Source organism: Miniopterus schreibersii (assembly GCF_964146895.1).
Source record: "Miniopterus schreibersii genome assembly, chromosome: 3".
Classification (NCBI taxonomy): Eukaryota; Metazoa; Chordata; class Mammalia; order Chiroptera; family Miniopteridae; genus Miniopterus; species Miniopterus schreibersii.
Window position 1 is genome coordinate 63,261,780 of NC_138103.1, and position 16,578 is coordinate 63,278,357.

Here is a 16,578-nt window from a genome sequence, read left to right on the forward strand (position 1 = left end):
GGACAGGCCACCAAAGCGTCTGCCACAGCGTTTTTCAGTAGGAATGAAACTTTCCTTGCTGTGAGCAAGGCCATGTGCAGTGGGAAGCAAGATGGAGCCTGGTGAACTTTTTCAAGCCGCAGAAACCAGGTCCTCTGTATAAAGTTGCTGTGCCTGCCCCAGCTGGTGTGGCTCAGTGGGTTAGGGTGTCATCCTGCGCACCAGAAGGTCGCTGGTTCGATTCCCAGTCAGGGCGTGTACCTAGATCCTGGTTGGGGCCCTTATGGGAGGCGCTGATCTTTGTATATGTATCTATTTCTCTCTCTTCCTCCCTTTCGTAAACAATAACAACAACAAAAACTTACTGGGTCTGCGTCCTTCATCAAGGCACGGTCTTTTTAAGAGATAGCAGTCTCAGGCCTGCCTATTAACTCTTTTCCGCACAACTGATGAATATTTTCTATATCTATAGGATCATTTCAGAGCCAGTGACAAGGGCTTTGAGTCTTGCCTCGTAAGTTATGAAGCATATGTATTTGGCAAGTCCCTTTACCATTCTGGGCCTCAGATTCCTCAGTTACAAACAGGGAACCCGCTTTCTCTTCTCCCCCGCCCCCTCCTTTCCTGCCCTTACAGGGTGTTGTTAGGATTGGAGGTCATGTGTACAAAGTGTCTGGACCACTCTCTAAGTCAAGCCAATACTGTTGTTAGTCTTTCTTCTTTTTCTTTTTTCCTAGTTAGAAACATTTTATTTAAATGTGCCAAATAAAACCCCACATTTTCAAGCTATAAGATGTTAATACACTCAACAAAAATTTATATTATCTTACTGCTATGAATTTACAGAGTAATAATACAGGTCCATTTTGATTAGATGGTTGAAATAATCTTCCTAGGTTACATTTTACAAACATTCCAAATCCCTTATAATAATGTAAACAAAATAGCTTTTCCCTAAAAGGTGAACTTGAGAACTTAAGTCTTCTCTCTCAGGACTTGCGCTTCTTCCTGGCCTTTCTGATGGAGTGCGACTTCTTTTTGGAGATGGGGATCTGGACTTTGATCGCTGCTTCTTGGTTGTGAAAGAGACCTGGGTCTGGATCTTGACCTTGACTGTGACTGGAAATATGTTGATCCTTTTATAGAACCAGACCTAGATCCTCTGAGTGAAGCTGATCGTGATCCATGAAAAGAGAAGAGACACAGATCTTGATCATCGAGGAGATGCTGATCTTGACCTCGCTCCCCTGCTCCTGTTTCATGAGCGAGAGTATCACCTACCTCTGGATCTCCAATGTGATCTAGACCAGGACCTGCTCTTCTTTGCCATCTATAGTGATGACAATCATAAGCATAATGTCCCTTTTCGCACATTCATAGCATGTATCACTGGGATCAGAGGGACGTTGGGCAGGTGGTCTATCAAAATGAGATCTCCAAGGCATGCCTGTTGATAGTTCAACCCTTACTCAGGAACCACAAGTCATCTTGCACTGCATCTTTTGCATCTCTAGGATCTTAAAATTCCACAAAGGCAGGATTTCTTGCAATCCACACAGTTCTTAAGGGACCATAATAACTGAAAGACCTTTCTAAATCTCCTTTGCCAGCACCAGTTTCCAGGTTACCAACATACACCTTGGTTTCTCCTCTGTGCCGCCTGTAACTCGATATGATGACTGGCCCGTGAGCTCAAATGCCCAGTGCCCAAGGAGCGAGTAATACAAAAGCTACAAAGCCCTACTATGCCCTCAGTCCCAGCAGCACTACCTGTTAGTCTTTTTCCCTCCCTGTTTTTGTTGGCAATGTGATTTTTTTAGGGGGGTAGATCTGGTGTCTGATGCAGAGGGCCCTGTGGTGGAGCCTAATTAAGATGTGATACACGTGTACTGGGGTCTTCCCTTGGTCCTGGGGCAAAAGTTCCCACCTGCATCCACTCTGCTTTCTGCTGGGAAGGGCTGGCATGAAGGCTCTGTCTGCATCAGTGGCCCTCTTGCACTGGCTCTGGCTAAGTTCGAGTAATGGGGGGGTGGGGAGAAGATTGAGGTTGGGCTACTTATTTCCTTGGCTCCTTCTCTGTGGGGTTTTGCACAGTGGCTGTGCCCCTCTACCCAAGGCCACAGCTTTGCAGGCTGGCCCTCACTGCACCCCTACCCTCTCCAGGAAGAGTGACACTCTTTCCACTTGCTAGTCAAGGGTGGTATGGAGGGGTGGCAACAGCTCCCCTCTTCTGCTTGGTGGGTGAGGGGAAGAGGAACATAGGAAAAGATACTGTGCTCTCTGTTTCCCAAAACCTGCCCCCACCTTCATAACTAGCCCCTTTGCTAATTCTTCTCAGTTTCCCAATTTGAGCACATCAGCTCTTTGTTGTGGATTTAGGACACCTGGATCAAAGTCCAGGCCCTGCCATTCACTAGCTGTGGGACTAGGGATAGGTTACCTAGCAGCTGTTCAGCCACAGGGGTGGAGTCCACCCTTTCCATGTGCTCCTTGTAGAAAGCCTTGAACATCTCGAGTCGAGGGTCTGAGACTCAGTCACCTAGAGGGGCCAGGCAGGAGTGTAGTAAGCGAAGGTTGGAAGGGGACATGGGCATGTAAATGACGCAGCTCTCTCCAAGGTTCCTGTGCAGAAATCAGATAGTGTGGCCAGAGCTGTTGATTTTTTAAGAGAAGCTGGAAATATAGATTTTTATGTGAACTTTTCCAAGTTTTAAATGTCTGTTCAAGTTAGCAAAACAGCCTGGCCGGTGTGGCTCAGTGGTTGAGCATTGACCTGTGATCCAGGAGATCGAGGTTCAATTCCCGGTCAGGGCACATGCCCGGGTTGAGGGCTCAATCCCCAGCAGGGGGCGTGCAAGAGGCAGCAGGTCAATGAATTTCACCATTGATGTTTCTATCTCTCTCTCCCCCTCTCTCTGAAATCAAGACATATTTGACAATTAAAGACATATGTAAAAAAAAACACACAGAAAGCTCTCAAGTTAGCAAAACAAACAAACAAACAAACAAACAGAAAACCCAACAATAATGAAAACACTGTGCAGGCCAAACAGTTTCTGACTCAACTTCTGTCAAGCACCCCTGCTGGCCTGGGGAGCTGCCCTCTGCTTCCCGGAAAATGTTCTTCGCGGGGCATTAGGACGAGGCTCTTTTTGACCCAGCTAAGAAGTGGCAGGATTGGCCGGGTGGCTCAGTTGGTTCGGGCATTGTCCCGTACGCCAAAGGTTATGGGTTCGATCAGGGTCAGGACACATACCTAGGTTTTGGGTTCGATCCCCAGTCGGATCGAGTACAAGAGGCAATCGATCACTGTTTCTCTCCCTCTCTCTTCTTCCCTCCCGCCTTCCCTCACCCGACTTCCTCTCTCTCTAAAAAAATAAAAATCAATAAACACATCCTCCGGTGAGGATAAAAAACCCCAAAACTCTCAGGATTAAGTAAGTGGGGGTTCTTCTAAGAGACAGATACTTTATCAATAGAGTCAGAGGGAAGGGTGTCACTTCTAAAATAAATGATACTTTTGCAGTTATGGTCAGTATTAGAATGAAACTGGGCTTTTGCTCACACAAAGCCTGGCCTAGGCCACCTGGCCATGTGTGCCCTTTCATGTCCTTCACAGGCCCGGCACAGTGCCTGGCACAGAGCACACTGGTCCCTCGGTTTCCAAGGTCACTGTGGACTAACATTTCAGGTTAGGAAGGCCGGACACCGGAAGGAAGTGCTTGGTTTGAACCCGCCTCGGAAGTGGAGTGGCCCGGCTTCCGCTGAGGCAGGACCCGGAGGCCCGGCTGGCGGCTGGGACCCCTTGGTTTCCCAACGTTTCAGAGCTCGAGCGGCCTTCCAGAGCGGATCACGTTCGGAAAGCCAGGTACCACTATAATTGTTTAGTGCGTGTTTGATGAGTGAGTGAATGAGTGAGTGAGTGAGCGAGTGAGCGGGTGGGGAGCAGGTGGGCGAAGAGCTCTTAGCTTGGCTCACGGAGAAGGTTATCGTATACATTTTGGTTGAGAGACAAGGAAAGAGCCTGCTCTAGGCAGTTCCTGAAGGAAAACAAAATGAGGTTTCAGTGTTCATTCAGAGAATAAGTCATAGTAGTTCAAATGTAGGTTGTTTCGTGGGTGGTGGCTGTTGTTTGGTGAGTTGCATGTTTTGGTAAATAAGAGTTAAGCACTGAACCATTAGCAGTTAATATAGAGCGAGGAGTAGAGGAAGTGTTCAATAAACTGTAGTTGGTATTTTACTTTTAACAAACTTTGTAGAAATCATCTCAGCTGAAAAAGAGCAGCTTGTTCAGAATAGGGCTGTTTTTCTTTTCTCATTAAACTTTGTTTTAATGGGTCTCAAAATTCAGTGACAGATTTTTGGTCAAATTGCTTCCCTTATAATGTACTGGCCAGCCGGTGTGGCTCAGCGGTTGAGCATCGACCTAAGATCCAGGAGATCGTGGCTTGATTCCTGATCAGGGCACATACCTGGGTTGCAGGCTTGGCCCCCAGCAGGGGGCCTGGGGGAGGCAGCCGATCAATGCCAACTCTCATCATTGATGTTTCTATCTCTCTCTCGCCCTCTCCCTTCCTTTCCCTGAAATCAATAAAGATACATTTTTTAAAAATAAAATAAATCAATAAAGACATTTTTAAAAAATGTACTGGTTTTAAAACTGAATAACTTAAAAACTTACACACATACACACACACACACACAAATAGTCCCCAAAACATTCTCCTTTTCTTCTGAAGGTTTTACAATGCATTATAATCATTAACCAGTCTTTTATTATTAGACAGCCAACTGAGACAAACAGTTCTGAGACTGTTCTTTCATGACTGATTAAGACTGGGGTGGAAGGTATTTGGAAAGGCCATTCATTTAACCCTCCGGGCAGACCGGGTGACTTTGAGAAGGGGCTGTTTTTTTAGGGATTGCTGCCCCCTACTGGTTTCTTTGGAGAATTTGAAGCCTTCTGCTATTTGTCTAGTGCAGTTGGTTTTTCTAATTCAACAAATACTTGATTGAGGGGCTAAGGGTGGGGCATGGAGATGAATATTGCACGGTCCTCATCCTCTAGAAGCTCGTAGAAATCAAAGGGCTTAAGGGACTTCCGAGATGTTTGTTCTCAACCCGATTCTCAGAATTCTCATGGGAGGGGAGTTGGGAGCAGATGGACTTGTGTGAGGATAGCTCATTAAAAGTAAACTAGTGAAGAAACTTTTCAATGAAAATTTTCTTTCCATGCATTTGTCTTAGACGTTGGCTATCTGCTACAGTTTACTCTAGCGGGTGCTATAAAAGAAGCAATTAATGATCAACTATTTAGAAAAATCCCAAAATGTGGCAACAGATGTCCACACTTGGACAACTCTTTTTTTGAGGATGCATATGCTCCCGACAGTGATTTCCTATTGTGTTTTATAATGTACAAATTTGATATTACTTAGCGAGTTACACTTAGTGAAGGGGAGACTTGTATGCTAGAGCACAGGTTGGATAAAAGAGTGAAACGAATCCTGTTTTCAGGGCGCTATGAACTGAAGCTGTGACTTTCCAGGGCAGTGTTGGGACTCAGGCCCTACCACCCATCTAGAGCACTCAGCTGTGGAATTTCTTTTTTTTTTTGAAAAAACTTTTAAACATTTTTTTTAATCCACTGCTACCCCAACAACCACCAGCTTCTCTCTATGGGTCTGATTCTGTGTTATTTTGCTTATTCATTTGTTTTGTTTTTTTAAAATATTCTACACGTAAGTGAAATACTGTGTATGTCTTTCTCTGTCTGACTTATTTCACTTAGCAAAATATCCTCTAAGTCCATCCACTTTGTTGCAAAAAAGGTTCCATTCTTCTTTACAGCTGAGTAATATTCATTATGTATAGGCACCACTTCCTTATCCACTCATCTGTCAATGGGCACTTAGGTGGCTTCCGTGTCTTGGCTATTGAAAATAATGCTGCCGTGAACATAGGGGTGCATATATCTTTTTGAATTAGTGTTTTTTTTTTTTTTTTATAAATACTCAGAAGTGGAATTGTTGGATCATTTGGTAGCTCTATTTTTTTTTGTTTGTTTGTTTAGGAATCTCGGCACTGTTTTCCATAGTGGCTGCACCAGTTTCCAATCCCACTAACAGTGCACTAGGGTCCCCCTTTCTCCACATCCTCCTGCTGTCTGTTGATTTGATGGCAGCCATTCTGATAGACGTGAGGTGGTATCTCATTGTGGTTTTATTTGCATTTCTCTGATGATTAGTGATGCTGAGCATCTTTTCATATGTCTGTCGGTCACTTGTATGTCTTCTTTGGAGAAGGATCATCTATTCAGGTCTTCTGCTCATTTAAAAAATTGGATTGTTCATTGTTTTCATTGATAAGCTATATAAATTCCTTATATATTTTGGATATTAACCCCTTATTGGATATATTGTTTGCAAATATCTTCTTTTATTCAGTAGTTGTGTTTTGTTTTTTTTGACGGTTTTCTTCACTGTGCAAAAACTTTTTAGTTTGATGTAGTCCGATGCTTGTTTTTTATTTTTATTTATTATTATTATCCTTTAATCCTCACCTGAGGATATTTTTTTCATTGCTTTTCAGAGAGAGTGGAGAGAAAGAGAGAATATTGATGTGAGAGAGAGACATCAATTGGTTGCCTCCTGCATGCACCTGGACCGGGGCCGGGGATTGAGTTTGCAACCGAGGTACATGCCCTTGGCTGAAATCGAACCTGGGACCCTTTAGTCTGCAGGCCGACACTCTAACCACTGAGCTAAATGGCCAGGGCTGTTTGTACTTTTGGTATTCTATCCAGAAAAATCATTGCTAAGACTAATGTTGAGGAGCTTCTTGCCTATGTTTTCTTCTAAGAGTACCTCCCCACTTCTTAAACAAATAGTTTTCTGATAGTTTCAAGCTTCCTGTATCAGCTTCCCAGATATTGACGAGGGACAACTAGGAATAAAACAAGATAGTGTACCCAGTTGTGTGTTGGTAAATGTTTGACAATCAACTCTCTGGAGCCCTGATTTGTAATGTTTGCCAATTTCTGTAGTGTAAGTCGATTTCAAGCTATCGACTTTTTACTAACTAGCTCACAAAATTCCTAAAAATGTAATGATTGGTACGTTCTCATGAGCAGGTAAGTGCTGGCTTTAGTACACCACTGGATCTACCTGTTCTGTTTCCTCCCTGATTGTATATAACAAGTTTGTCTTCCCAACAATGTAATACGCTTCCTAAGGGATAGAATTATGTTCTAGCTCTCCTGTGGACCCATGGTATGCCCATGGTTATAGTCATAAAACTATTGATTAGCCCTAGCTGGTATAGCTCAATGGTCAGAATGTTGGCTCGTGGACTGAAGTGTCCAGGGTTCCATTCTGACCAAGGGCACATACCTCAGTTGCAGACTTAATCCCCAGCCCAGGTCCGGGCGGGTGCAGGAAGCAACTAAGCAATGTGTCTCTTACACATAGATGTTTCTCTCTGTCTCTCCCCCTTCCATTCTCTCTGAAAAGCAATGGGAAAAATATCCTTGGGTGAAGATTAAAAAAAAAAGTATTGATTAAGTAAAGAAACTGTTTCCTGTGGAGAGAATGCTTTCTTGGAGCAACGACACAGCTAACAGCAGAGAGACTGGCGGGTGGAGAGGTTGCCTCTTTCCACCAGACTCAGGGAGGCAGTGCAGGAGAGATATAGGAGCCATAGCATGGTTTTGGTAAGGAAACCAGGCTCACTGAAAGTCCAATCAAGATACTGTAAGAATTCAGCTCAGATTCCCATCCAGATCTAATCAACTGACACACTTTTCTCTTAGAGATTAGTACATTTCATGTGCAGGATCTGGTATGTACTTCAGTGATTAGAATGAAATTCTTCAAGGAGAGGATCTTTGGCCTTCCTCACAGACTGCCTAGCAAAGTGCCAAGGACTCTGAAGAACGGGCAATAAAATAGCTATAAAGATAGAACTTAACTGTACCATAGAGTAGGTGGAGGACCGGGTGGGCCAGAGAGCTCCTGGAAGCCCTAAGGGCTCAGAAAATGACCCTTCAGTGAGATACAAAAAGTGAGGAAAAGGGAGACGATTCAGAGATGGCAATCTCCAACCAAATAAGTTTACATTTCCTTCCCAGGTCTTTGGGGATTGGGAGAGATTTGTTAGATGTGGAACCACAGGTTGAAAAAGGCGAATGACAGCAACATGGCCCAGAAATCCACGGAAGGCAGCTCCTGTGGCAGAACCCCCAGGAGGCTGGACTATGTCAGCAGGGGGAGGGACTGTCTGTCAGACAGGCCTGCGTTCTGGCCGCTCACAGAAGACTGAGATGGAGGAGATCAAATGTCTTGAACTGAGGCAACATGCCCCTCGAGGCACTACATGTGAAGGGGTGTCCTGAAACCCTCCACATCTCATGGTCATGCATAGGCCACTGGATTTTCTGATTTGTTGAAATTATAAAATGGTGGTGAGAGTGTTTATCCTTTGTTTATAACAACATATTTCCAGGAATTCTGGAATAGGAGAATATATTACTACCCAGAAAAATTCTTTGAAACAAAATTACTTTTTAAAAAACATGTCTTTATTGATTTCCGAGAGAGGCAGGGAGAGAGTTAGAAACATCAATGATAAGAAAGTCATTGATGGGCTGTCTCCTGCACGTCCCCTACTGGGGATCGAGCCTGCAACCCGGGCATGTGCCCTGACCAGGAATCTAACTTTGATCTCCTGGATTATAGGTCAATGCTCAACCACGGGGCCACACTGGTGAGGCTGAAACAAAATTCTTAAGGAATTTATAAAAATTGGCCTGGATCTTTGCCTTACAAATAGAAAGGAAGAAAGGCTAGTGCACAAATTAGGCAAGTTTCTGCCCTGTACATAGTGATGCTGCTGATATCACCATAGTTAGAGCATATGTTGTGAGCAGCTTTTTAAGTTGTAGGAGGGCTTATGTGATCTATCTACACTATTATTTTTGTTACTTGAGGCATTTATCCATCCATCCAGCAAACATTTACTGGATATCTACTATATGCCAAGTACAGTCGGCCCTCTGTATCCACAAATTCTGCATCTATGAATTCAACCAACTACAGACTGAAAATATTTGGGGGGGAAAACTTACATTGTTGCTGACGTGTACTGTGTAGTTAGGCCTATGATGGTTGGGTCTGTACTGAACATGTAGACTTTTTTTCTTGTCATTGTTCCCTAAACAATATAGTATAACAACTATTTACGTTGCATTAGGTTTTATAGGTAAACTAGAAATGATTTATTATGCAAATACTTTGCAACTTTAAATAAGGGACTTGCGCATCTGCAGATTTTGGTATCTACAGGGAGTCCTAGAACCAATCCCCGGTGGATACCAAAGGATGGCTGTACTGTTAGGCACTTGAGGGTAATGATTGTGGAAGACCTGGTCCTTTATTTTCAGTAAGCTTACATTCCACTAGGGGGAGCCAAATATACATATAAATAAGCATAATTCTTGAAGGTTCTGGGATGGAAGTCTCTGTGGAGGTGTGTGGGGTGGAGGACGGTTTCAGAATTAGGCAAATATGACCAGGGATTGGTCAGGAAGAATCTTCATAGGGAAGGTGCCTGGCCTCTGAACACATGTTTCTGGGGGTCCTTACTCAGAATAGGGAGGCTGCTGAGGTAAGCTTGGAACTATTACGTTTTTGTGTGAAGCTAACCAGAGTGACCGAAGATGAGGCCTTTGGCCTGGGCCTTCTGTTTCACACACATGCTCAGTCTCACTGACTGACCTGGTCCAAGGGAAAACGATCCCCCCACATGTTCAACGTGGATGCCTCAGGACAACATACTTGTGGCCCAGGCTTTGATGGTGTGTGAGTCATGTCTGAGTAACACAGTTTTTAGGAATTATCTCTTCTTTATTGCTACATTCATATAAAAAGTTTGATATATTTGGGCTGGTAAAAGAAAGCCACAGTGTATATAAAAAAAGTTGTAGGAAGTTAAAAAATACATGGATTTAGCGTTTAGAAAAGCAGTTACAAATTGCTTCTTGGGTTTATTTATCCAGGCGATCGAAATTCTGGGTTTGGAACTCTTGGAAGTCCTCTGGGATGGTGTCTGTGAAGAAGAACAGGCACGGGGGTTAGTGAGGCTCCTTACACCTGGAATCCTGGTCTGTCTCGCCTGTAGGGGTCACTGTCAGCCTGCCCGACAGGCCCTGCAGGCATTTTCTCCTTTTGGCTGCTTTGCAGATCATTGCCTTGAAGCCCAGAAGTGCTCATTCACAGGCCGAAAGAAAATTAGCAGGCAGAGTAAATTTTGAGTCTGTGATTATGTTTGAGCCATATGAAAATAAAAGCTGCCTTAAAATGAAACCTGACTGAATTTCTCACTGAACCCCAAGAAGTTAAATTCTATGGGTCTCAATTTCTTCATCTGTCACATAGGAAAAGTGAGATCTACCTTTTACTTTGGTTACACTGGGACTGTCAGGTTGTAGTGAATATGTGGCATGAGCTTTGGGCTTCTGGGAGGAAAGTGTGCTATAAAAATAAGGTGGCATTATTTAATTCCAGTAATAATATTGTGTAGTAATAAGAATGTGCATTACCATTGCAGCGATACTTGAGGTTGGACCAAATGATGTTTTCTTGGGAAAAGCAGAAGACGCCAAGCCGGCCTCCACGCATGGTGGTGTCTATGGTGACCCCAGAGTCAGCCACCAGCTCAGAGCCTTCATAAAATCGCACCCTGCAGACACACAGTAGAGTGGGGATCCATGAAACTCAAACCAAGGTGAGGGTGGAGTGCCCATCCTGAGACCCAGGGCTCCCACTTCTTATACACGTGTGTCTCTGCTCTGTTTCCTACTCTATATTTCACAGGCCTGCATTGTGCTCTAGCTATTCCCCTTCCCTACTAGACTGGAAGCTCCAGGAGGTCAAGGACCATGTGTTCATGTCCTCCCATCTTCTGTCTCCAAAAGCCTAATAAGATATTGGGTACAGAGTCAAACTCGATGGACATTTGCTCATCAGTTACAGAGAAATCACAGTACAATCCAGGCCGGAGAAGCTTTGTGACTTCATTGTTCTGAGAGTTACCTGGGCTAGACCTCATGCCTGAAAAAAGCTGCTTTTCCTTGGGTCTGACTGGTTTCATTTGGTGGAATCTCAGAGCAATGACTTTCATCAGGAGTGACAGCACTCCCTACAGCAGGGTTTTAGAAATTTGTGGGGTCATTTTTGGCTATCACTGTGGCACTAATGAAGCCAGGATGCTGGGTGGCTTACAAGGCCCTGGACAGAAAAATCACAACTCGTCCTTCATTCCAGAAGACACTTGGGTAGGTGAAGAGCCTGTTGAATCATTACCAGGGGGATAATGGGAGGTATGGATGGAGACTCAGCCATGCATCTCACCTCATTTCCCCTTTCAGGCTTCTCTGAAGACCATGGCAGAAGAGCTCTAGTTTCCCTAGGCCAAGGTCTCCCCCAGAAGGTCCTTCTACCCTTAGTTTGATCCCAATGTCCAGGTGCTCAGCCTGAGTCTTCCCCCATCCCCTTTTGTGAGCTATAACCCAAGCTCTTGGAAGCCCTGGCCTGCCCGGTGGACTATCTTGGGTAGGGCCTGCTCAGGGGAGCGCAGGCTCTGAGCTGCAGAACGAGGGTGTGCTTTGCTTGTAGTGCAAGGTGAGATGGGCTGTCCGCCTACCTGATGTAGCCCACCTGGGGCCGGTGCTGCAGGAACCAGCGGTAGGACACCTTGTCCTTCCAGCCCACATTCCTGGAATCCTTCCACAGCAGCCTGACCTGGTCGCTGGTGTCCCCAGTGTGCCACAGGGAATTTCGGAGATGCTCTCCCGGACCTGTCTTAGACTTGACAGCCTGGACAATGACATAAGCAAGGATTTGGAACAGAATGCATAGACCACCCTTCCTGGATCTGTGGGGTTGTGATGGGGAGGTGAGTTCATGGCTATAGTCTGGCTGCCTTGGATTTGGACAAAAGCATAAACGCTTAAGATGCCATTTTTACTGAGGTGATCCTAGCCCTTTAATAACCAGCACTGGCCAATATTCCACTAACCCCTCCCATATTTTTTCTGCTATAAATCCACTGCTCCCCGCGTCTGCCCGATGAGGGTTCTGGATCTGCCTTTTCTGCAGTAGGAGTGAGAGGAAGCCTCCAGTCCTCCTGTATAAAGCCGGCCCATTGAGGAAACAGTTTCCAACATAGTATGCCTGAGATGTACCCCAAATCTCCTCCACCTCTTGGGTCCTACTCGGGCTGACAGTCTCACCACTAGATCACCCAGAAGTTAGGATATAGCTCGTACATAGGAATGAAGGCAGGGACCCGGGTGGGCTCTAGTGATCCCGGACTTGAACACTAGCACGAATGTGACCACTTCTTAGATGAACTAAATGCCACATGGGAGAATATGGGAGAAAACAGAATTTAAAAGGAGGGCGAGGGCCCAGAAGAAAGGGAGACTGGTGATTTCAAACCACCCGTACCTTGAGCTGAATGCCTGGCTCTGCAACAGCTCGGAACGGGGTGGCCTGCCAGTATGTCTGCTCTGTCTGCTTCCACATGACCACGTAGAAGCTGGAGCTGTCCTGGTAACCAAAAATGAAGCCGGCGTAGTCATCATCCGTCTGGGTATTGACGTGGAAGGTCCCTTCGAAGTCAACTCCATTAAAAGCTGTGTATCCTGTAGAGATCCGAATAAAATTAGAAAAGCAAACAAAGCCACATGGGTAGCTGGAAAGAGTGAAATCTGCACAAGTGGTACCCAAGGCCCTGGACGTACCTACTGCCAGCCCAGGGTCGCTGTTCATGGTTTGCACAATCTCCATGCCCTGCAGAGAGAGTTGAAGAGTGAAGAACAATCTTGGAAGGGACAGAGTGAGCTCGAGGAAGCTCCGAACCTCAGGCATCATGGGTGAGCGGTCAGCGACATCTGACCTCCACGTAAAGACTGCATTACCTGAGGGACTGCTCTACCTTATGTGCTCAAAGCGGAACAGAAAGAATTTTGCTGAAACTCACTTACACTGACTCAATAAAGCCTTAATTGGAGAACATACACTTCTAATGAATATGTTGCTGGGTGACGCTGGCTAGTCTTCTAAGCCTCTCTGTGCCTTCCTTCTTTAGTTACACAGTAAGGACATGTGGGAGGCAGTCTACTGGAGAAATTAGGAGCATGGCTGTAAGGTCAGACTGCCTGAGTCCCCATTCCAGCAATCTCAGCCACTTACCTGCAGTGCTACCATGAACAATTGTCAAAGCTTTACCAGACTTGATCTCATCATCTGTACAATGGGGCTAATGAAGTGCTGTGTCATAGGGCTACTGTGAGGAATAACTGACGTGGAATAGTGCCTGGCTCGCAGTGAGCACTCTCTAAACATTACCTGCTCCTCTCAGAGGGCCTGTGTCTGTGTCAAGGCAAAACTGAGATGTTGCCAACCGTGTGACATACCTGGTTCAGGACCACCCAGTTGGGATCGATCTGGGCATCTCCTTCAGGGTCCAGAACTACAGTCTGGTAGGCCCTGAAGTCGGTCAGAGTGATCTCAGCGTTCTCTGGGCAGACATCGATCCGATCGATGATCTTGTCCTGGTCAAAGTCTGTCTCACAGGCATCTCCCACGCCGTCACCTGAATGGGGTGGAAGAGAAGGAGGGGGGCTTGTAACACCTACACCCACCAACACTCCTTGAAGAGAAAGGGGGCTGGACAAGGAACAGCAGCAGGCTTAGGGCTATGGTTTTCAACCCAGGTGGGAAAGGAGCCCTGACATCAGCCACATCTGAGCCTGCCCCATGCCCACCCTGGAGTCCTCTTGGTGGGTTGGTGAACCCCACTGTATGTGATCAAAAGAATTTCCTGGGGACAGAGTAGAGGGGAACTGTGCAAAATGGACCTCACAAGAAACCCTGGGTGTCCTCTGACAACAGTGGGGTTCACCGTCCAGTGGATCTTCAGCCTGACCTTATATAGCAAATGTCTATAGAACTTTCTACACTGCAACGTGTAAGAAACATGGAAATAACTGTCACCAAATTTTATCTCTAAGACCATAATTTCTGGTGGTTCTGAGGCCGAATCTGGTCCATAGTGTGTTTTATTCAGCTGAATAAATATTGGAATCTGAGTAGCTGTGGATGGGCGGACCCTCACCAGCTCACTGGTCCTCACCTGCTGTCTCATTTCTGGCTTGGTGCACACTTTTCCTTATTGGCTTGGTCCCTGCAGACATCTGAGTTTGTGACCCCACCTAAGCCATTTGCTGCTGGGCCTTCTCTCTCCTGCTTTTCTGTGGCTCCCAGTGAGGGGAGCAAGCACGGTGGTGGGCAGCCCTCCAGGCTCCGGGGAGGGAGCATGTGGCTGCTCCCTGCCCATGTGCTCTCAGCCCAGGGCTGCGCGGAAGCTGCAGAGCGGCTCTTCTCTGACAGCTGGAGAACGGTATCTACCAGACTTCTACTGTCCACACAAGCTGGTGGCTGGGAAGAGGTGTGCCACCTTGTGCTGGCCAAAGGGAGCCTCGGAGTCCCATGCAGCCTGGGCTGAGCCCACTTACTGTTGCTGTCCTCCTGGGCCGGGTTGGGGACCAGCCGGCAGTTGTCTGGTCCAGGGGGCACCAGGTCTGGGATGCCGTCATTGTCGTCATCGTCGTCACACTCGTCACCAATTCCGTCCTTGTCGGTGTCCAGCTGGGCGCTGTTAATGACGGTGGGGCAGTTGTCTGTGCTGTCCTGGTGCCCGTCCCCATCACTGTGGGGGAGAGGAGGGGGAGTTCGCATCGCAGGGCCCAGAGGGCAGTGGGAGTCCAGCTCTCAGGAGGGACAGTTTGGGTTTGGGGTTTTAACCAGGGCTGGTCTTTGATCAAACACATGTGTCCCCAGATAAGGCTGCCCTGTGGGCCTCAGAGACCATGTTCCCACTTCCTCAACTGATAAAATACCAGATCACTTCCTGGGCAAGACGACAAGGGCCAAGTTTGTGATTATGTGCCCAGACCCTCCTGTCAGTCCCTGGAGGTCACTGGCTGATCCCTGACTGAGAGAATGTGCCAAGGGAGCAGAGTGACGGGCAGGGGAGCCAGACTGCTCAGCCGCTGACCAGCATGTGGCCCCAGGCAGGATACTGGACCCTCTATGGCTCAGTGTCCTCACCCGTAAAGTGGGAATAACAGCAGCGCCTCCTTCATAAGGTTGTTGTGAAGATTAAATGATTAGAATTTTGCATATCTAATTTTGGTATAGGGAAAAGCACTTCTAAGTACCTGGTCTCAGGAAGCCCTACAATGTGTTCTTTTCTGTTTCTCTTCACAATCTCTGGCCTGTAGACCCAAGAAGGATCAGACATGAATGGCAAAGAGAATAGGGAGTTCCTTCCTGAGAGGTGAGCATGTAGGCTGGGCTCAGTCCTGGTCTGAAGCACTTCTCAGAACCCTCTTTCTCTGCCCACCTGATTTCTTCTTTCCAGGCCTAATGCCCTGTCCCCAGAGCTCTCCCTGATTGATGGAGACCTCCTGTGGCTATTCTGGATCAGAGCACACCCTCCTTGCACCTTGCTCCACCCAGGGCCTATCTGGAGCTGGGAACTGTCCCTATATCATTTGGGATGGTACAGGGGAGGGAAGCCAGACAGAGGCCAAGTCTATACCCTTCAGGCCATACTTCCCAGCTGGGTCCCCCAAAAAGTGAGGCCAACCTGGACAAGCAGATGACACAACTCAAATAGAAGAATTCCTGTGCATGTCACAGGGCTGCTTTAAATCTTAAGATTGAGCTAGTTCCATTAGCAGCCATTCTATATAGCCCTGAACACTTTTATGCAAAACAAGCAGTTCCTACCCTCCTGCCCAAGGTTGAAGAGTGTGGGAATTAAGATATAGCAGAATGAGTCATTTATTTTATGCAAATATCTAGAGGCTGGTGGGATAGGATGTTTCAGAAATTACTTAGATGGCTCTCAGAATGCAGGACAACCTGCAACAGGGAATATTCTTGATAGACATCACTTAGGGAAGTTATCAGGGTACCAGTCCCACCTTCCACCCAAAGGCGGAGGCATCCTATGTCAGGCTGTCGCTGACTTGCCTCTCCTCACACTGTCACCTGAGGCCCAGCACTGTGTCAGGAGCTTTACCTACATCATCTCTCATTTCATTGTAACCTGGAGACACACTTGATCACCTCTCCTTTGCAGATGAAGAAATTGAGAGACTATGAGAGACTGAGAAGTATGTTTAAGTTCAGGCAGCCAGCATGTACTTTGCAGCAAGGACACTGAGTGCAACGACCAAGATGGGACTTTATAGGACTGACCGTGAGCAAGGTTTGCCTCTAGACTGCGGTCTGCAGGGCAACCTCTGAGAAGAGATGGAGAAAGGAAGCTACATTTCCTCCTGCATTGCCTTTTGGAATCCTCTCCCTCCCTCATCCCTGTCCCGCCTCTGTCGTGATTCCCCGAGTGAAGGGTTTAGAGCCTGGTTCTGCAGGAGCCTCTAGGGCAGAGCTGCACTTGTCTGTTGTTTGGTGATGTTACTGCAGCAGCTGCTCCAGCCCCTAACCTAGGACTCTAACCATGTGGGGC

At 46.6% G+C, this 16,578-nt stretch overlaps 1 protein-coding gene and 1 pseudogene across 3 annotated transcripts in view; both read right to left on the reverse strand.

Annotated features, from left to right (window-relative positions):
* Positions 1–883: 883 nt before the first annotated feature.
* On the reverse strand, positions 884–2,489 carry LOC308554921 (serine/arginine-rich splicing factor 7 pseudogene; annotated as a pseudogene). Its single transcript has 2 exons — positions 2,420–2,489; positions 884–1,670 (listed from the first exon to the last, which is right to left on the reverse strand). The product of its transcript is annotated as a serine/arginine-rich splicing factor 7 pseudogene (transcript).
* Positions 2,490–9,864: 7,375 nt separating this feature from the next.
* The window catches only part of THBS4 (thrombospondin 4), a 79,363-nt gene continuing 72,649 nt past the window's right edge, over positions 9,865–16,578 (reverse strand). For both annotated transcript variants that reach the window (XM_081131395.1, XM_081131396.1), the window contains 7 exons: positions 14,558–14,751; positions 13,457–13,635; positions 12,782–12,830; positions 12,486–12,682; positions 11,680–11,852; positions 10,577–10,716; positions 9,865–10,083 (listed from right to left, as the gene is read on the reverse strand). In XM_081131395.1, coding sequence (XP_080987521.1) covers positions 10,022–10,083; positions 10,577–10,716; positions 11,680–11,852; positions 12,486–12,682; positions 12,782–12,830; positions 13,457–13,635; positions 14,558–14,751 — 994 coding nt within the window. In that variant the 3' untranslated portion in view covers positions 9,865–10,021. The remainder of the gene's footprint in view (positions 10,084–10,576; positions 10,717–11,679; positions 11,853–12,485; positions 12,683–12,781; positions 12,831–13,456; positions 13,636–14,557; positions 14,752–16,578) is intronic.